The sequence below is a fragment of the Marmota monax genome, unplaced genomic scaffold (assembly GCF_021218885.2).
Source record: "Marmota monax isolate L192 unplaced genomic scaffold, Marmota_monax_Labrador192_F-V1.1 WCK01_AAM20220418_F8-fsc00002, whole genome shotgun sequence".
NCBI classification, from domain to species: domain Eukaryota; kingdom Metazoa; phylum Chordata; class Mammalia; order Rodentia; family Sciuridae; genus Marmota; species Marmota monax.
In genome coordinates this window covers 42,694,522-42,712,151 of record NW_026693571.1, presented here as the reverse complement: position 1 = coordinate 42,712,151, position 17,630 = coordinate 42,694,522, and the positions used below count along the sequence as shown (strand labels likewise).

The 17,630-nt window shown below is 36.8% G+C and overlaps 1 protein-coding gene across 3 annotated transcripts in view; it reads left to right on the top strand.

Annotated features, from left to right (window-relative positions):
- The window catches only part of Arhgap10 (Rho GTPase activating protein 10), a 298,879-nt gene that overhangs the window by 173,695 nt on the left and 107,554 nt on the right, over positions 1 to 17,630 (top strand). For all 3 annotated transcript variants that reach the window (XM_046459111.2, XM_058583937.1, XM_058583938.1), the window contains exons 15-16: positions 2,184 to 2,271; positions 11,804 to 11,862. In XM_046459111.2, coding sequence (XP_046315067.1) covers positions 2,184 to 2,271; positions 11,804 to 11,862 — 147 coding nt within the window. The remainder of the gene's footprint in view (positions 1 to 2,183; positions 2,272 to 11,803; positions 11,863 to 17,630) is intronic.

Sequence of the window (17,630 nt, the reverse complement as noted above, 5' to 3'; positions counted from 1 at the left end):
TGTTATCTGACTTGTATGTTAAAATGAGATTTAAATAATTGATTTAATGAGAGACAGAATATTCAGTTACAGAAGTAATTGGTTGGCAAAGCCTTTAGAACAGAATTATTTAGTCCTTGTTATAAAGGATTGCATCTTTAATCAGGGTTCTTAATTTGATTTCTTGAATGTATCTGTGGCTTGTCTGACAAGCTCGGTAACAAATGAGTTCTGAATTGTAGGAACTGATCAAAATGTAATCAGTGTCAATTGCCATTGTTGTAGTTTATTGCATAGGGCTGTCAGTCGCTGTAATCAAGAAATGTTGAAGTGCTTTAAAAAGTCTCCAGACCTTTGAGTAATTGACTTCGTATGTATGATGTTATGGCTGTGAAATAACCATCACTTCCTGTTTCACTTTATTTTCAAAAAGTTTGAGTCCAACATTGAGTTGTCATCCATTCTTTGTCATGTCTGAGCTTAAGAGTTTTTAGGCAACATGCGTGACTTTGCATGCTGGTCACATTTTGACAGCCTGTTCTATTTTTGTGCTTTAAGAAAGAAAATACTAACAAGATGTTTTCTTCTCTATGTAGACGAATAAAACAAATACAATGTAAGGAAGGAAGGAAAAAAAATAACCCTGAAGCAACCAGTGGGTGTTTTTTTTGTTTTGTTTTGTTTTAATCTTGCTTGGGACGTCATTCTGGAGTAAGGGAGAAAGGGTCTCTTCCATGAATCTTTTATTTATTTTCCTTCACATGATAGGAATGTAGAAAGCCAGGCAAGTTTCTGTTGATGACTTGCTACCATTCTTATCCATTCCTTCCTTTGGGTGGGTGCCACCACTGAACCCCTTAGGCTTTTTAGCCACTTTGCTGTGATGGTAATCTGCTACATGTAATAATTTATGAAAATTGGCCTATGTTCCTGCCTTGTTTGACGTGCTCACTAGTTCTATGAGAGCATTTACATGGGCTCCATGGTGCAAGCGAAGACCTGAAGCCCAGATGAGTTGGGACTCCCTTGTTCTAAGTCGCTCTCTGGCATAGGTTGATGCAGGTACTGAAGATGGCTAGGGATACCCGTACTGCCCTGCTGTGCACTACCAGCCACATGGAGTGTGCTGGTGCATGGGGTACAAATAGCAAAGATGCCACCAACTGAGAGAATTTGCTTTTCTAACTGTGTTGTCGTTTTACTTCAACCAGGATCAACTTTTCCTACTCTTTTTTTTTTTTTTTGGTACCACACACTTTTGCCTTAGAACTTAGTAGCTATTTAAAAGGGCACTGAGAAGCAACACATCAGTAACACTTTTAGAACAAAGAAAACTAGTTTCATTTGGAGTGGATGTTAGAGAGTTACAGAATCATCCTATCAATTTTTCCAGGATAAGTGTGTCATTGTAATGTCAGTGTGGAAGAGGACCCCTAAATGAGTCTCCCTTCTTAGATAGCTTTTGTTTTAAAAATCAAATTTATTTTTTGACAGATAAACACAAATTCGACATATTAATAGGATAGTGTATTTTGATACATGCGCACATTGTGCATTGTTTAAATCGGGTAAAACATCAATGACTTTTTAAGTCTGCATGTCGTCATATTTCTGTTTTGGTTGATCCTGTGTTAATCTTTAGAACGATAATGTAATGAATACAAATCTTGAAACATGGGCTCAAGCTTATTCTTTCCCCCAACTTGTTGCCATTCTAAGGGTTTGTTGTTAGTAAGAGGTGCCACCTCTTCGTCTTGTAATAACATCTGAGAGCAGTTGTGCCACCTGCGGTGACTTAAGCCACTCATTGAACTGGAAAAGCCACATGCTTTAAGCCATGGCTGCTTTAACATGAAGGAGGTGCTGATGATGCTGTTAGCTGTACATGAACAATACCAGTTAGAGATGTTGAAACGCCGTACCATGTCTTCATTCTTCCATACTTTGGCCTCAAACTTACCCCTTTGTTTTGATCTCTACTACAGATTTTCTGAAGTGCTATATAAGTCTAGTAATAGAACATGACTGATAGTCATGACTCATAGTCCAGCATGTAATGTTGTTTTGGTAGGGAAACCACAGGATTAATTATTTGTTAAATAAATGGAATCAGCATTTTAAAAATGGAAGCTCTGTGAGTTTGTCAGGACGGCCTCTGCATGTTCCAGGTTTTAATGAACTTTTCTTTCTTGCTTGTTCACTAGATGTAAAAACATGCAGTGAGCTGGACCTGGAGAATTCCATAGACTGGGAAGTGAAGACAATAACAAGTGCCCTGAAACAGTATCTGAGGTAAGGTCCTCTCAGGAATAGGAGGAAAGAGTGAACAAGGAGTACTATAACATAAAGCAGGTGCCTACTCTGCACAGAGATACCAATAGTTATTAAAAAGGAAAGCATTGAGCTAATAGTGTTCCAGAAGGTAAGATAGACAGTAGGTGGACATCAGTTGTCCAGTCAGCTATAACAGAATAGCCTTTGGTCTTAAAATAGATATCTATTGTTGATGTGAGTTTTAGGAATAAACACTATGAAACAATGAGGATTCAGTAAGGAAGACTACTTATTGAATTCACTGACTCTCTTAATTGTTTTAAGCTAATATTTAAAATTCTGAAAATTCAAATATTTCAACAGAATTTTCTAACAGTTAACTACAAAGCTGTTTGAAAACTTTACTTGGGATTTTAATGTAAATTTAGAATTTTCATTTATTATAGGAAATATGGAATGGGACTGGAGTTAAGAGTTCAGCGTTTTAATGAGTAGCAAACTTTTTCTAAAAAGGAAGGAATTCAGGCATAAAAGTTTGGTTTGATGAAGAATAAAAATAGGAAGTACAAAATTGAAGAATGGGAAAAACATCACAACTGTTAATTCCTGTGTTATGGTTCTGTTAGGGACTTGGATTTTTATACGCACACAACTCCCTCCTCCTGACCCGCCCCACCAAAAGGGCAGAGCTTTCCCAGGGTCAGCTGTTATGAACCATGTATAAGGTGCTTTTTTAAAAAAATATTTTTTTTGTTGTAGATGGACACAATACTTTTATTTATTTTTATATGGTGCTGAGGATTGAACCCAGTGCCTCACATGTGCTAGGCAAGTGCTCTACCACTGAGCCACAACCCCAGCCCTATAAGGTGCTTTTTTAATGTACAAATTACTTGGGTTCCAACCAGCACATTAGAATCTACTTAAGTTACACATTGTGCATTTAACAAATTATGAAAAACTTCAAATATGAAAGGCCAGAGAGATCAGTGTAATGAATCCTCATGGCCCTATTACAGTTCTTCAGCTTAGTATCTCATTCTTCTCGATGATTCATTTATCTCCCTGCCTGCTACTTTTGGGGGATGATACTTTATAGATTTTCCAAAAACTATATTGCCGTATCTGTAAATACTTGAGTATATATTTTAAAAAAGACCGACTTCACAATCAGAAGCTAATTATGATATCCAACAAAATTAATATCATCCGGTATGCAGTCCTTATTCAGTTTTCACTAAAGTGAGAAAAGTCTCTCCCTCAACCAAAAAAAATTTTAAAAAGTCTTTTTATATTTGGTTTAAATCCCACAGGTTTTAAACAGTGTTGACATTCTATGTGCTTGATAAGTTTTAAGTCTCTCTTAATCTGCACAGTTCTTTCCCTCTTGACCACTGGCATTTATTTGTTGAAGAAACTGGCTCGGTTTTTAAAGTATAATTTTCTGCATTTCAGATGTGGCATGAGGTCATTTAACATGATTCTCTAGCCACTGTATTTTCTGCAAATAGTTAAATCTATAGTCTTTGTTGGGTTTAGATTGGGTTTTTATTTATATATTTCAAGAGTATCAGAGTACAGCTGTATTCTTCCTGTTGGATCGTATCAGGCAGCCTGTGTTGTCTGGTTGTTCTTCTCTTTACATCATTAACATTTTTCAGTGGGCTCAGGTGTGCATTACCTGTTTTCAGATACTTCTTTTGAAGATGTTTTTAGCCACCCTTAACATTTTTTTCTTCAATGAGTCAATAAAGGGGCAAAAGGAAGGCTGAATCCATGTACTGATCATCTAGATTGCCACTGGTAGTGACTGTGGTTTAGAGGAGGATTAAAATGAATCTCATCAGTCCTTCTCTAGGATTAGCATGTAAGCTCTCTGCAGACTGGCGTCTTATATGTCCCATGCATTGCAATATTTCTAACTGGAGGTATGCCTGTCATTGAGTATTTAGAGAAATGGTGCTGAACCGAGGGTGATTTTTCCCCCCTGGTGATGTTTGGAAATATCTGCAGACATTTTTGGTTTCGTGACCGCTGGAGAGGGTGCTGCTGTAATCTAATGAATGGAGGGCTGGGCTGGGCTGCTAAATACCCCATAGTGCACAGGGCAGCTGAGCCTTCCCTGCAGAATTACTTGATCCAAAGTAATGGAGTTGAGAAAGCCCATATTAGGTGGTTGAAAGAAAGAGTGGATGAGGATATAAAAATATTACAAATTGCATATGTTGACTAGCAGAGGATTCTACCACTCTAACAGATGGTAAGGGAATGGATCAAGATGACTGAGTTATTGGTGGAAAACTATGGGTAAAACTTAATTTTTTCTTAGTAAATTGTGTGCTTTTTGCCTCTGATATACATTGTTCTTTTCCTTTGTGGAAAATTAGCCTCAAAACCAGAGGATCTTATTCTTTATGTGCCTTATTTTTTTTTTTTTTTTTGGAGCTGGGAATTGAACCCAGAACTTTGTGCATGCTAGGTAAGTGCTCTACCACTAAGCCACATCCCTAGTCCCTCTTTTGGATCTTGATGTTCTCTAAAGTTAGTTCCTAATTGCCCTTGGTCTTATGTTGCTTTTTCTGCATTTTTTCTCTAATTATGTTGCTCCATCATATTGCATTCCACTTTGAAGCAAACATTGCCTACGGAACGAAATTATGAGATGCTATTATTATATAATTTCACTCCTAACAATATACACATTCTGCCTGAATGTGATGAAGTGATTATCATAAGATGGCAGATGCCTTGGGAGATTCGAAAGTTGGGTTGCTGTTCTTTTCCCCTATGTTATTTTTAGCAACTGAAAATGCAGTAATTAGGATTTAATTGACACTTTTTCTGGTGATGGACCAAATGGAAGAAAACTGAGTTGTTACCTAATTCCACGTTGGCTACATGGTTATGTCCAAAGCAAATGTATTTCCCTCATCATGATAGAGAAGTGTAATGCAATGGTCAAGGGCATGAGGTCTGGAGCCACGCAGTCACTAGGTTGGAATCTCAGCTCTGTCTTTCACAGTAAGAGCTGAAATACAGCTTTTTCTCACCAAGAAACAAGAACAACAAAAAGACCAAAGTCTTGCCTTGTCTTAAATTCTTTTCCTGGCAAATAACTGAGCCATTACTGGATGGGAGGCTGGAAGTGGAGGAAGAAATTGGCCAACCCCCAAAGCACCAAACTACGATAGGAAGCAAAGCCCTCAGGGTCTTGGAGAAAGAAAGATGGCAGTGGCCTTACACATGGCATCTTCCTCCTTTTCCTGACTTGAGGCAACAATTTTACTCCCATTCTTTGGAGAACTGAATTCGAGCCCTCAGAATGATTTCTTATCTATGCAGACCATAATTTTGAGTTCCTGCAACATGTTCATCACAACCATTTCCCATTGTGGGGTGACAAATGATCTGTTTTGTTATGTTTCTAGTAAAATGATTTTACCTGGAGGAAACTTAACTTTTAAGTCTGGAAATTGGAATGGGATTTTTGGGGAAGGAAATGCCAGCTTAGGTAAATATTATGATTTGTATCTCCCGGCAGATCCCAATGGGTGGTAAAGAGAGGTGGCTTGAAAACATGTTGGGTGGGAGGCTGAGAGATGCAGTGACTCAGTGTAATAAATTCTGTATGGGGAGCTTGTCATTTTTATTACTGCTTCCCTAACATTAACGGTATTTATTTTTTATGCCGCATTGCCTAGCTATAGACATATGGCAATGATATAAGTAGCTTATAGAGGATGCTTAGGCACAAATTCATTTTATTGGAGAAGAAATGCTCTCTGGTTTTTCTCGGTGTTTTTATTCTTCCCTCTTTTCAATTATGCACCCTCTGTTTTCCTTCCCTGCTGGATAACCATTTTCCTCCTTTGCTCTTTCTGCTTGTCCTTAAAGAAACAAAACCCCCAAAGGTTGACTTCTAGTTAGTGTTTCTTTCTCCGGATTTAGGCTGTGATGTGTTTGATTTCTTTTTCCTTTGTTAAATGGGAGTGTAGGGGAAGAAGAGGAAGGAGAGCAGAAATAAGGGAAGTTTTAATTTGTTTATGGTTGTCATTTTGTATACGTATGTGTACTGAAGATAGTATCCTAAGCTGTGGGTAAGGAACATACTTGTAACAGTTTTTTTACATTCATTTTTTTTTTACCTTTATTATAGTGCAATTGACATATAATCAGCTAAACAGCTTTATTGTGTAATTGAAATATAATGAGCTCTCCATATTTATAATATATGTTTTGATAAGACTGTATTTATACGCCTGTGAAACCATCACCATAATCAAGATAAACAGTCTTTGGAAATGCCTCCTTTCTTTGCACCCCTCCCTTCTCAGGCCTGACCTTTAGGTAACTGTTTTTCTGCTTTATTTCATTATATGTTAAGTTGGAGTTCTTATAATTATGTATAAATAAGCTATATAGCATATGTTTTAGGGAAAAAATCTAGATTTTTTCACTTAGAAGAAGTAGAGATTCACCTATGTTGTAGTATATTCTAGTAGTTTATGCCTTTTTCTGCTAACTACTGATCTATTGGATGGATATACCACAATTTTTCTTTCTTTTTAATCCTTTGATCTGTTGATAGATATTTGAGTTGTTTGTAGCTTTTGACTATTGTACCTAGAGCTGCTAAACATTTATGGGTAAATCTTCAGAGGGACATGCACTTTTTTTGGGGGGGTACTAAGGATTGAAAGCAGGGGTGCTCCACCACTGAGCCACATCATCAGCCCTTTTTATTTTTATTATTTAAAGACAAGGTCTCACTAAGTTGCTTAGGGCCTTGCTGAATTGCTGAGGCTGTCTTTGAACTCGTGATCCTCCTGCCTCAGCCTCCTGAGTTACTGGGATGACAAGTGTGATCCACTATGCCCGTCTGCACTTTGATTTCTTATGGATAAATCCCGGAGTGGACTATCTAGATCATGCTTAACTTTTTGGGAAATTGACAAACTTTTGTTCAAATTTGATTCATTTATACTCCCACCTACAGGAGTGTACAGGAGTCCTGCTTCTTCTATATCCTTGTCAAATGTTGCTATGGTCATTTTTGTTGTTGTTGTTGTTTATTTTTTTAAGTTTTAGTTGATTTAATAGGTATGTGATAGCTCATTGTGCTTTTAATGTGAACTTCCCCAGTGACTATTAATGTTAAACATTTTTGGTTACGTAGGTTGTCTTTTCATTTTTTTTTAACAGTGTCATTCAATGAGAAGTTATTAACTTTGATGAAGTCCAGTTTGTCAATTTGTTTCTTTTTTTGGACTATGCTGTTGGTGATATCAAGAAATCTTGGCTTAACATAAAATCATAAAGGCTATCTTTTATATTTTCTTAAAGAAATGTTATTGTTTTTGGGTTTTCCACTGAGATTTATGATTATTTTAAGTTTTGTGAAAGATATGAGGAATGGAGTCAAATTCACTTTTGCATATGGATGTTCAGTGTTTGCATTATCATTTGTGGGAAAGACAGTTCTTTTTCCCCCACTGTGTTGTCTACTGTGATGATCATACAGGCTTTTTCCACTCTTTTTTTAGTTTGCTGGTATGGTGAATTGCATTGATTTTTCAAAGTGGTAGGTCAGTGAGAAAGCCAGCTGGGTTGTGATCTGTTATCCTTTTATGTAGCTTGTTGAATTTAATTTACTAACATTTAAAGTTGCCTCTGTGTGTGTTAGTGGTATTTTTCTGTCATTTTCTTGAAATGTTTTCAGTTTTGATATTTTCCCTCACAGAATGAGTAAGTATTCTATTTTCTGGAAGGAAATACATACACACACACATACATACGTACTGATACTTTCTGAAAAAAATATAAATAAAACTGAAATTATTTCTTCCATAATTGTTTGATAGAATTCACCAACAAAGTCATCTGGGTCTGAGTTTTCTTACAGACTAGATTTTTAACTACAAATTTAATTTTTCTGATAGATCTAGGATTAACAAGTATAGGATTACTAAGGTTATCTTTTATCTTAAGTAAGCTTTGGTAGTTTCCAGCTTTTCAGACATTTGTCTATTTTGTGTAAATTGCTGCATGTATGGACATGAAACCATTTGTAATATTACCTGTTTTCTCTTAATATTGTTACAACCTTTGGTGATTCTGCAGTAACCATTCTTTTTTTTCCTTTAAAAATGACTAAGCCATTTTTTTTCAAGCTGTTGATTGTTAAAGTAACCCTTTCACACAGAAAAAGGATGTGGAATGTCAAGAATCTAAGCCCATTAGGTTTGCAGTTTCTCAATCTGAAAATGCATGCAAAACAGCATATTTGTAAATGCAGACCTATGACAGCATATGTAAATGGGATATTTTATTAAATTCAAAGCTCCTTTAAAATAGTAACCAGTAGTCTGATATGTCATATAATGTGATAAAACTGCGGGTTTATGGTCATCCCCCTTGTATCCCAAATGTCCACTGAATTCTTTTTTTATTCTAATTTGTTATATATGACAGCAGAATGCATTACAATTCATATTACACATATAGAGCACAATTTTTCATACCTCTGGTTGTATACAAAGTATATTCATACCACTCATGTCTTTATACATGTACTTAGGGTAATGATGCCCATCTCATTCCACTCTCATTTCTACCCCTATGCCTCCTCCCTTCCCCTCCCACCCCTTTGCCCTATCTAGAGTTCGTCTAATCCTCCCTTGCTCCCCCTTCCAACCCCACTATGAATCACCCTCCTTATATCAGAGAAAACATTCATCATTTGTTTTTTTGGGGATTGGCTAACTTCACTTAGCATTATATTCCCTAACTCCATTCATTTACCTGCAGATGCCATGATTTTATTCTCTTTTATTGCTGAGTAATATTCCATTGTGTATATAGATCACATTTTCTTCATCCATTCATCTGCTGAAGGGCATCTATGTTGGTTCCACAGTTTAGCTATTGTGAATTGTGCTGCTATAAACATTGACGTGGCTGTGTCCCTGTAGTATGCTGTTTATGTTTAAGTCTTTGGGCATAGACTGAGGAGTGGGATAGCTTTCCATTCCCAGTTTTCCAAGGAATCTCCATACTGCTTTCCATATTGGCTGTGCCATTTTGCAGTCCCGCTAGCAATGTATGAGTGTGTCTTTTCCCCCACATCCTTGCCAACACTTATTGGTTTGTATTCTTAATAGCTGCCATTTTGACTGGCGTGAGATGAAATCTTAGAGTAGTTTTAATTTGCATTTCTCAAATTGCTAGAGATGTTGAACATTTTTTCATATATTTTGATTGATTGTATATCCTCTTCTGAGAAGTGTCTGTTTGGTTCCTTGGCCCATTTATTAGTAGGGTTATTTGTTTTTTTGGTGTTTAGATTTTTTGAGCTCTTTCTTTATATACCCTGGAGATGAGTAATTTAGCTGATGTGCAAGTGGTAAAAATTTACTCCCAACCTGTAGGCTCTCTCTGTTCACCTCACTGATTGTTTCTTTTGCTGAGAAGAAGCTTTTTAGTTTGAATCCCTCCCATTTATTAATTCTTGATCTTAATTCTTGCACTATAGGAGTCTTATTAAGGAAGTAGGGGCCTAATCTGATATGATGGACATTGGGGCCTACTTTTTCTTCTGTTAGATGCAGGGTGTCTGGTTTAATTCCTAGGTCTTTGATCCACTGAGAGTTGAGTTTTGTGCATGGTGAGAGATAGGAATTTCATTTCGTTTTTTTGCATATGAATTTCCAATTTTCCCAGCATCATTTGTTGAAGAGGCTAACCATTCTCCTTTTTGACATTGGCTATTCATATTTTCTCTATTTCCTAGTCACTTGGGTTAGATTTACCAATTTTATTGATCATCTTAAGTAACTGGTTTTGGATTAACATCTCTATTTTTGGTTTTCACTGATTTTCTTTTTGGTCAATATTATTTTTATTCTTCTTACTTCGGTTTTAATTCATTTTTTCCTCCCTTGCTTTCAGGTAGAAGGTAAAGTCATTGGTGGTTTAAGGTCGTCTTTTCTAATGTAGATGTTTAACAGTATACATGTGCTCCAAAGTACAGCTTAATCGGCATCCCTAAGATTCTGATAGACTGTATTTTAATTTAGTTCAAAATACTTTCAAATCTCCCTTTCTTTGGTGTTTTTCAGCTCTTCTTGTTACTGATTTTATAAATTCAGTTTTTATTTCCATGAAAGAACTTGCTCTGCCTGAATTGAACACTTTAAACTTATTGATTCATGGACCAGAATTTGGTCTATCTTGGCGAATGAATAATCCATGTGCATTGGGTGTGTGTGTCCCTCTTTTGGGCGCAGTGTCATTTAGGTGAAGGGCATGCTGATGCGTCAGGTTGGTGATGGCTGTGTATGCTGACTGATTTTCTGTCTGCTTGTTCTAGCACTTATTGAGACAGAGGTTGTGGTTGTGGAGTCATCTGTATTGCAGTTCTGTCAGTTTTTGCATGATGTATGTTGAAGCTGTTTGATCCATGAACATTTAGTTTTGTTGGAGCATCTTGATGAGTTGACCTTTTTATCAATATGAAATGACCTTTATCCCTGGCAGTATTCTTGGCTTTTGCATATGTTTAAATTTTTGTGTGTGCATCTGTGCATCTTTGATTTTCTTTTAAAATATTTGAATAGGAATTTCTGGGTTATAGGATTTCAATCTTTCTGAGGTTCTTAATGTCTTGCCAGGTTGCCCTGCAGAAAAACGATGCAGATTGATACTTGTTGAAGTATTCCTTGACTTTTCATAAAGTTGACATTATAAAATTTAAGACATTAGCAGGTCGAATGAACTGTAGCATTCTGTTGATCCTGGGATCTAATATACTACCATTTAATTTTTTTTTTTTAAATTAAAATGTGTATATTTTTAAAGTTGCCATCAGTTTAATTTTATAGGCATAAACTACAAAGTCACTAACCTTATTTCATGATTCTCTTTCATTATTACATAGGCATAGTGAATTTTCAAAAATCCTGACTTTTTAAAAATGGAGATACTTGAGAGAGAAGAGGATTTGGTTTATTTGATCTTTTCTATGTAATTTTAAAAATTAATTTTTTTTGTGTGTGTGGTGCTGGGGTTTGAACCCAGGGACTCATGAATGCTAGGCAAGTGCTCTACCACAGAGCTGCATCCGAGTGCTTTTCTATGTATTTGTGTGTGTATGTGGTATCATTGGCTACTATCTTAAAGATGATTTTTCAAATTATATGCTTACATTTGGTTAGAAAGTGTTTAACTTTAAATATGTCAGTGTGTGAAAAGAAGTCAAATCTAAAACCACATGTTCCTAAAGATACTTTCCAAGGTTAGAGATGAAGTGCTATGTGCTTAGGCCTTTTAGCGATTTGCGGTCGCTTAAGCTTTGATAGCATAGTTCAAATAGGAGTTAATAAAGTGCTTCATTTGATTTATATATCTTTTTGATATGTAAAGGTATTCCCTAAGGAAGTTTTGTATGATAGCTAAGAAATGCGCAACAGATTTAACACTTTTTTTATAAAAAATAAACTGGCAGGTGACTTGTTCGGATTTGTTTGGTAATTATGAACTCTTTTTCATACAGGAGTCTTCCCGAACCTCTCATGACCTATGAGTTACATGGAGATTTCATTGTTCCAGCCAGTAAGTAATTTGTAGGGTACAGAGACATAGTTTTGTGGTTGATAGTTTCTACAGACTAAAAATTGAACTTGATTAAATTGAAGCTAATCATGAAAAATTAATGTTATTGAGTCCTATGCTAAAAAATCATTTTAAATAATGATTGTCCCTCCCCCCTTTGGCAAGAAAGTAAAAAAGAGGACTATGATCTTATTCATTCATTCATTCATGGACATTGATTATTGCTCATTGTGTGTTAGTCACTGGTAGATACTGGCAGAGTCTGGGTATATAGAGCCATGACAGAATTCTTAACCCCAGGAGTCACTTCTGTAGCAAGATCTGGGGCCTCTCCCTCTCTCATTCTACCGTGAATTATACAATAATGGCATGAAATTCTGTGGAAACATAAAAGTGTTTAACCTGTGGGAGGTCAGAGAGATTAGTGGGTGGGAGATGGCATCACTTAGATATTCAGATGGAAATTACAGACAGAAAGAATATTATGAAAAAATGCCAGAAGCCCAAGCAGTGTTTGGTAGTGAATTGTATGTGATAAAATGTTAAATGAGAAAGGTCTGTAGTTGGTGGAATTTTAATTTGTGATCAAATTTATTTTGTGAGTCAGACACCCGGGGCTCTCTGGTTTTCTGTTATCACACAGCCCACTTTTTATATTTGGCACTGTTTCATTATCCTCCTCTTCTGAAGTGTGCTGGTGGTAGGTATTTAATAGTTAAGGAAATGAAGATGGAGGCATGTGAAGTGACTTTGCCAGATTATAGGAAACTATTTAAAATTCAAACCCCCAGTTCCACTGGCAAAACTTTGCAGTATTGGTTTTCACAGGTGCACTGACAGTAGCTGAAATTGTATTTTCATTTCCTTTTATTTTTTTTTCCCCTTGGATGTTGTCCATAGTTTAATCTGTTGAAAAACTTAGAGCAATCCCTTTGGGTCCATGTTACCACTGCCCGAACATGGCTTTAAATGTTATCTTCTTGTGAGGTCTCGGCTCCAGCCAGTGCAAAGGTTCTTAGTACGTTGCAGAAAGAAGCAATGTGTAGGCTCCATTAGACTACACATGTGCATTAGGCTTTTGGAAAAGGCAAAAATGTGGTTCGATTCAGCTTTGTTTTCACATGGAAGGAGATCTCCCCGCCCCAAAATTTGTGCGATCAAGGAAGTGGGGGAAATTTTCTTGGCAAAAACTCAAGCAAATGCTTAGTTATTTTGATTTCTTCCCTGTGGCATTTTTGGCAAACTAGGAAAAGAGAAATTAAACTTAGTTGGAGGACAATCATTTCATGTTGTTCGCCTTAGAGACTGGAAAAGGCACAAGAGTGCCAGCTTTCATCTCAAATCCTTTGAGATTTGGGGAAAGATAAAGTGATTACAGAATAAAGGTCTAAATTGCCACAAGTGAGTGTCAGGAGTATTATCATGCCCATAGCCTGACGCAGCATGTTGGAAATTCTGATGTCAGATTTTGCCAGTTGAGACAGTTCCTACCTCTGAGGAACTTTTTTTAACAAGGTATCGAGGACCATGGTGGTAGAAGATGATGAAGGCATATTTGAACTATGTGGTGCGAAGAATTGTGTGGATGCAAAAGGCCTCATCATCTGCTGGATGTCCATCTGCTTGGTTTCCCATTTGTGGCAAGGCTGTAAGAGCCTTCATGATGATTTGAATCACGGGACTGTCGCAAAGGCATACTGGAGCTACTGTGGTTATTGGCATGGATTTGCACCTAAGTGCAGTCGTGGTTGGAACAGGACCTGTAGTAACTTTATTTAGTGAGAAAAAGCACATGTACTAAATGGGTTTCTTTTAGGGTTCAATGTTTCCAGGGCACTGCTTTATTTTCATCTCCGAGAACCCTCCTCTGTATTCAGTGTCTCTTAGGAGTGAAGGAGCAGATCTCTAATCTTTTGCATGTGTACTTCCAAGTATTGAATAAAACAGTTACAGAAATCAGATGGCCAAAATTAGTCTCCCCCTTTTGAATATTGTTGGATAATTGGAATTGTGGTTATGCTATCATTTTCCATTAAGGATGGCATAGCTTACCTTGTTTTGCTAAAATGTCTGTTAACTGAGCTGATTGCTAAAATTACCGACATTACCAGTCTTTGTTACCGCCTCTCACACCAGCATGGAAACTAATTTTTGATTCTTTTCAGTCATGTGCGCTGGTTTCCATCTGTTCTGTGGTATTGAGATCTCTCTTCTCCCTGCCTGCTGTGAGTTCTGAAGGTTTCTCCTGGGTCCCTTCCTTTTCTCACATCTCTTTCTTATGGTTTTCTGTTGAGAACCTCTGAGTTAAATCTACAAGGTCATCATAGAAAACTGTGATCTGTGTCGTCATCACAAAAGGCCAAGTATTTTGTATCTTGTTCTAAGAAAAGTCAACCCATGATTCAATATTAAATGCATTGGAAGTCAACTTTTTTTTCCTTTAAGAAGATTCAAAGATTTGAACTAGTAGCTGAGTTCATTAAGATTGCTTAAAGGAAGTAGAGACATCCATCCATCTTGCGAGATACTGTCCTGAGCTTTTGGTATAGAAATTCACAAGACAAAAGTGCAGAAAATCAAATTGTGTCCACCCTTGGAAGGCAGCAGGCATCTGCCTGTATGTCTTACTGCATGATGCTTATTACCTTTGAGAATGTTGTAACTCTTGGTCTGAGGGCACAGAGTCCTTCACACGTCATTTTGATAACCATGGATGGACCCATGCTTCTGGGTTGGACCCAACATTTGATTAGCACAAGAATGACAGCTGAAGCCTGGGTACCTGATGTTGGATTATAGAAATAATTTCTCAATTGTCTCTCAAACCAGAATGTTTGTGTTGCTGTGTTCAGTACGTTTTCTTCCTGTAGTCAAGTTAGGTGGGAAGCATAATCATAATCACCAAGTTCTTAGGGCCATTTCTGACAAGAAACATGACTATTGTAGGATCCAGTACATAGGCTTTTGCTCAGCCAGAATTTCTATCCTTGCTCCCCATGCAGGTTTACCAGTAAGACAGGGTCATGTGGGCTCTAGGTAGGGAAGGATTCGGAAGCCTGGAAATTAAAGTAATTGACTTTTGGGGGTGTTGACATCCCTCAATCTGGTGTATTTATGTCACAGTAGAAGGGGAACCCATAGAAGAATTAGAGCACTGGATGTCTGTTGTCTAAAGCCCCTAGTCCCTTGGAAAGTGCTGGGGGTGGTTTTGCTAATGCTTTTCTTAAATTATAGTATTATTGATGTATTGTGTTTAAATATTAAAATAACATTTATCTACCTGTGTGTCTTTGATAAGCTCCGGTAAGTTGATTGTTCTTTTTGGTCTCATTGCCACAGCACCATAAGCAAATAGACACTAAAATGTGATGGATGCTGATGTGTAGTTTCACAATTAAAATGCCTTTTTTCTATTATAGTAAACTCCTAATTCCCTGGCATATTTCAAGAATCTGGTGTGTGATTAACCAGGTATACCAAATTTTTTTTAAAAAAGAAGTTATGCCTTTTATTCTTTGTCAACTAGTACCAATTGAATATATATGTAGTATAAGCAACTGATGACAACTAATATTAGAAGAAGAAGAAAATTTTTTGGAAACCTTAAAGTTATTCTATAGTCATATAGAAATGTATGTTAATACAAAGCTCTGATTAATACCAAAATAAAACAATATAGAGAAAAAATAGTTTTATTTTAAAAGCTTTATTGATTTTTTTTTTAAAAGAAAAAAGGGGAAAAAGCAAACTTGGGAAAAAAATTCAAGTGTGATTGCAGAAGAGATGGGATGGGCTGGCTAGTGGGAGAGGGACTCAAGGAAGAAAGTGGAAGTTTTGACTGTTTTTCAGAAGGAATTCTATTTTTAGAAATGAAGAACCTTATCCCTAGAGGGTGGAAAACTATTTCTCTAGCTTGTGTTTGAGTAAGTAATGCTAACATATTAAAACTAGATTTTCACTGGGAAAAAATGATTTTAATGTCAAGAAACAGTCTTTTTTTTTTTAAATCTTCTGAGTTAAAAGTAGCTTTTCAGTATACAAACTTTTCAAAAATTTTTAAGTTTTGAAATACAAAATTCTTATCCTTGTTGGTTTTCCTTTTTGCCCTTGGAATTCTTGGCTGTTTTGTGGAGTTTATGCTTGGATTTTATTTTTTGAAGATCAAAACTGTGAATTGAAATTGTTGTGTTTTTGTTTTTTTCCAACACTGATGAGGTTTTAACTTGGTTTCTTGGTTTTAACTCCAGGTTTAGAACTGGGTTGTAATTTATCACGTAACTCTTGAGACAGTTGTGCTTTTGTTTTCAGTGATAATTTTAGTCTCTGTAAAAGCTTTTTTTTGTTTGTTTGTTAGGTAGTACGACTTGATGATTCCTGTTCTGCCTCATCACAACCATGCTTTTTAGCTTTAGCCTTTTTGTTCCTTTGCTTTTAGAGACGACTTTCTCAGTGTCTTCTTGTAAATCTCATTCTTCACTCTCCAGCAGTGTTACTGGGAGTGTAAACTGGACAGAGTTAACTTTACCAACATTGGAAGCAATGTGCATTTCATAAGATTGACGGTGTGGCGCTCAGTTTAATGACATGGAAAGTTGTCCATGCTCTGTTAAATGAAATAGGCTGTTCAAACATTTCATTCCAAGTAAAGGGAGGAAAACTCTGAAAGGATTAGACCTAAAACCCACCAGCTCATTTTACAATGAGATCTATTATGGGGAACTTGAGTTCAAGTGAACTTGACTTGTTGAAACATAAAATCAGTGTGCACAAAGAAACACACCGCTAATGAATTTTCACCAAGGGAAGGTGCCCCTGTGAACAGCTTACAGGTCAAGAAATCAAACATTATCAGGACCTCAGAAGCCCTTCTCATACCCATGTGGTCACTGTCCACCTTATGAGGTGTGGCTGTCCTTTGACTACAGACACCTTGGGTTGCTGCATTAGCACTTTGCGTATCTGGAATCTGATAGAAACACATTCTGATACGTCTGACTTTTTGGACTCATCTCGTGGGCTTCATCCACATTGTGAGAAGCAGATATTCCATTCCCTGGTATGGACATAGCACAAAATATCGATCAGTTCTACTTTTAATGGACATCTGGGTCATTTCCACTTTGGGGCTATCACAAAGAGTGTGGCTACAAATATTCTAGCGTGTGCCTTTTATTGAATACTTGTGTGCGTGTCTCCGGTTGTGTATCTATGAGTGGAATTCTTAGATCTTAGGGTGTATGTTTGTTCAGCTTTAGCAGATCTGCCAACCATGTCTCCAGAGTGGTTGTAAATTATTCCCCTCTACAGCTGGGGTGTGTTGCTCAGTGTAGGAGAGCTGGCTTAGCCTGTGCAAGCCCTGGGTTCCAGCCCCAGCACCAGGGGCCAAAGCCACAGCTAGTGAGTATATGAAAGTTTGGGTCCCCCCAGGTCCCACTTGGTACTCAAAGCTCTTCTGGTGGGTGAGTGTCAGTCTCTTGTTGTGGATTTAATTTCTGTGTGTCTCATAGAGGTTGAGTCTATTTTCATATGTAATCATAACATAAATCTTTGAAAATCCCTGCGCTGGTCCTTTGCTTGTTTTTATTTTGAGATTCACCCCCCCCCCTTCTGGTTGATTTGTATAAGTTTTTTTTATAGTCTGATCTTGCATTATTTCTTGTATATTGGAGTTTCAGTGATTTTTAGTTGTCTCTATTTTCTGTTGTCTAAAACTTTACAGAGAATATATTTAATTTTTATCAGAAAAATTAAAAACACAAAGGTATCAG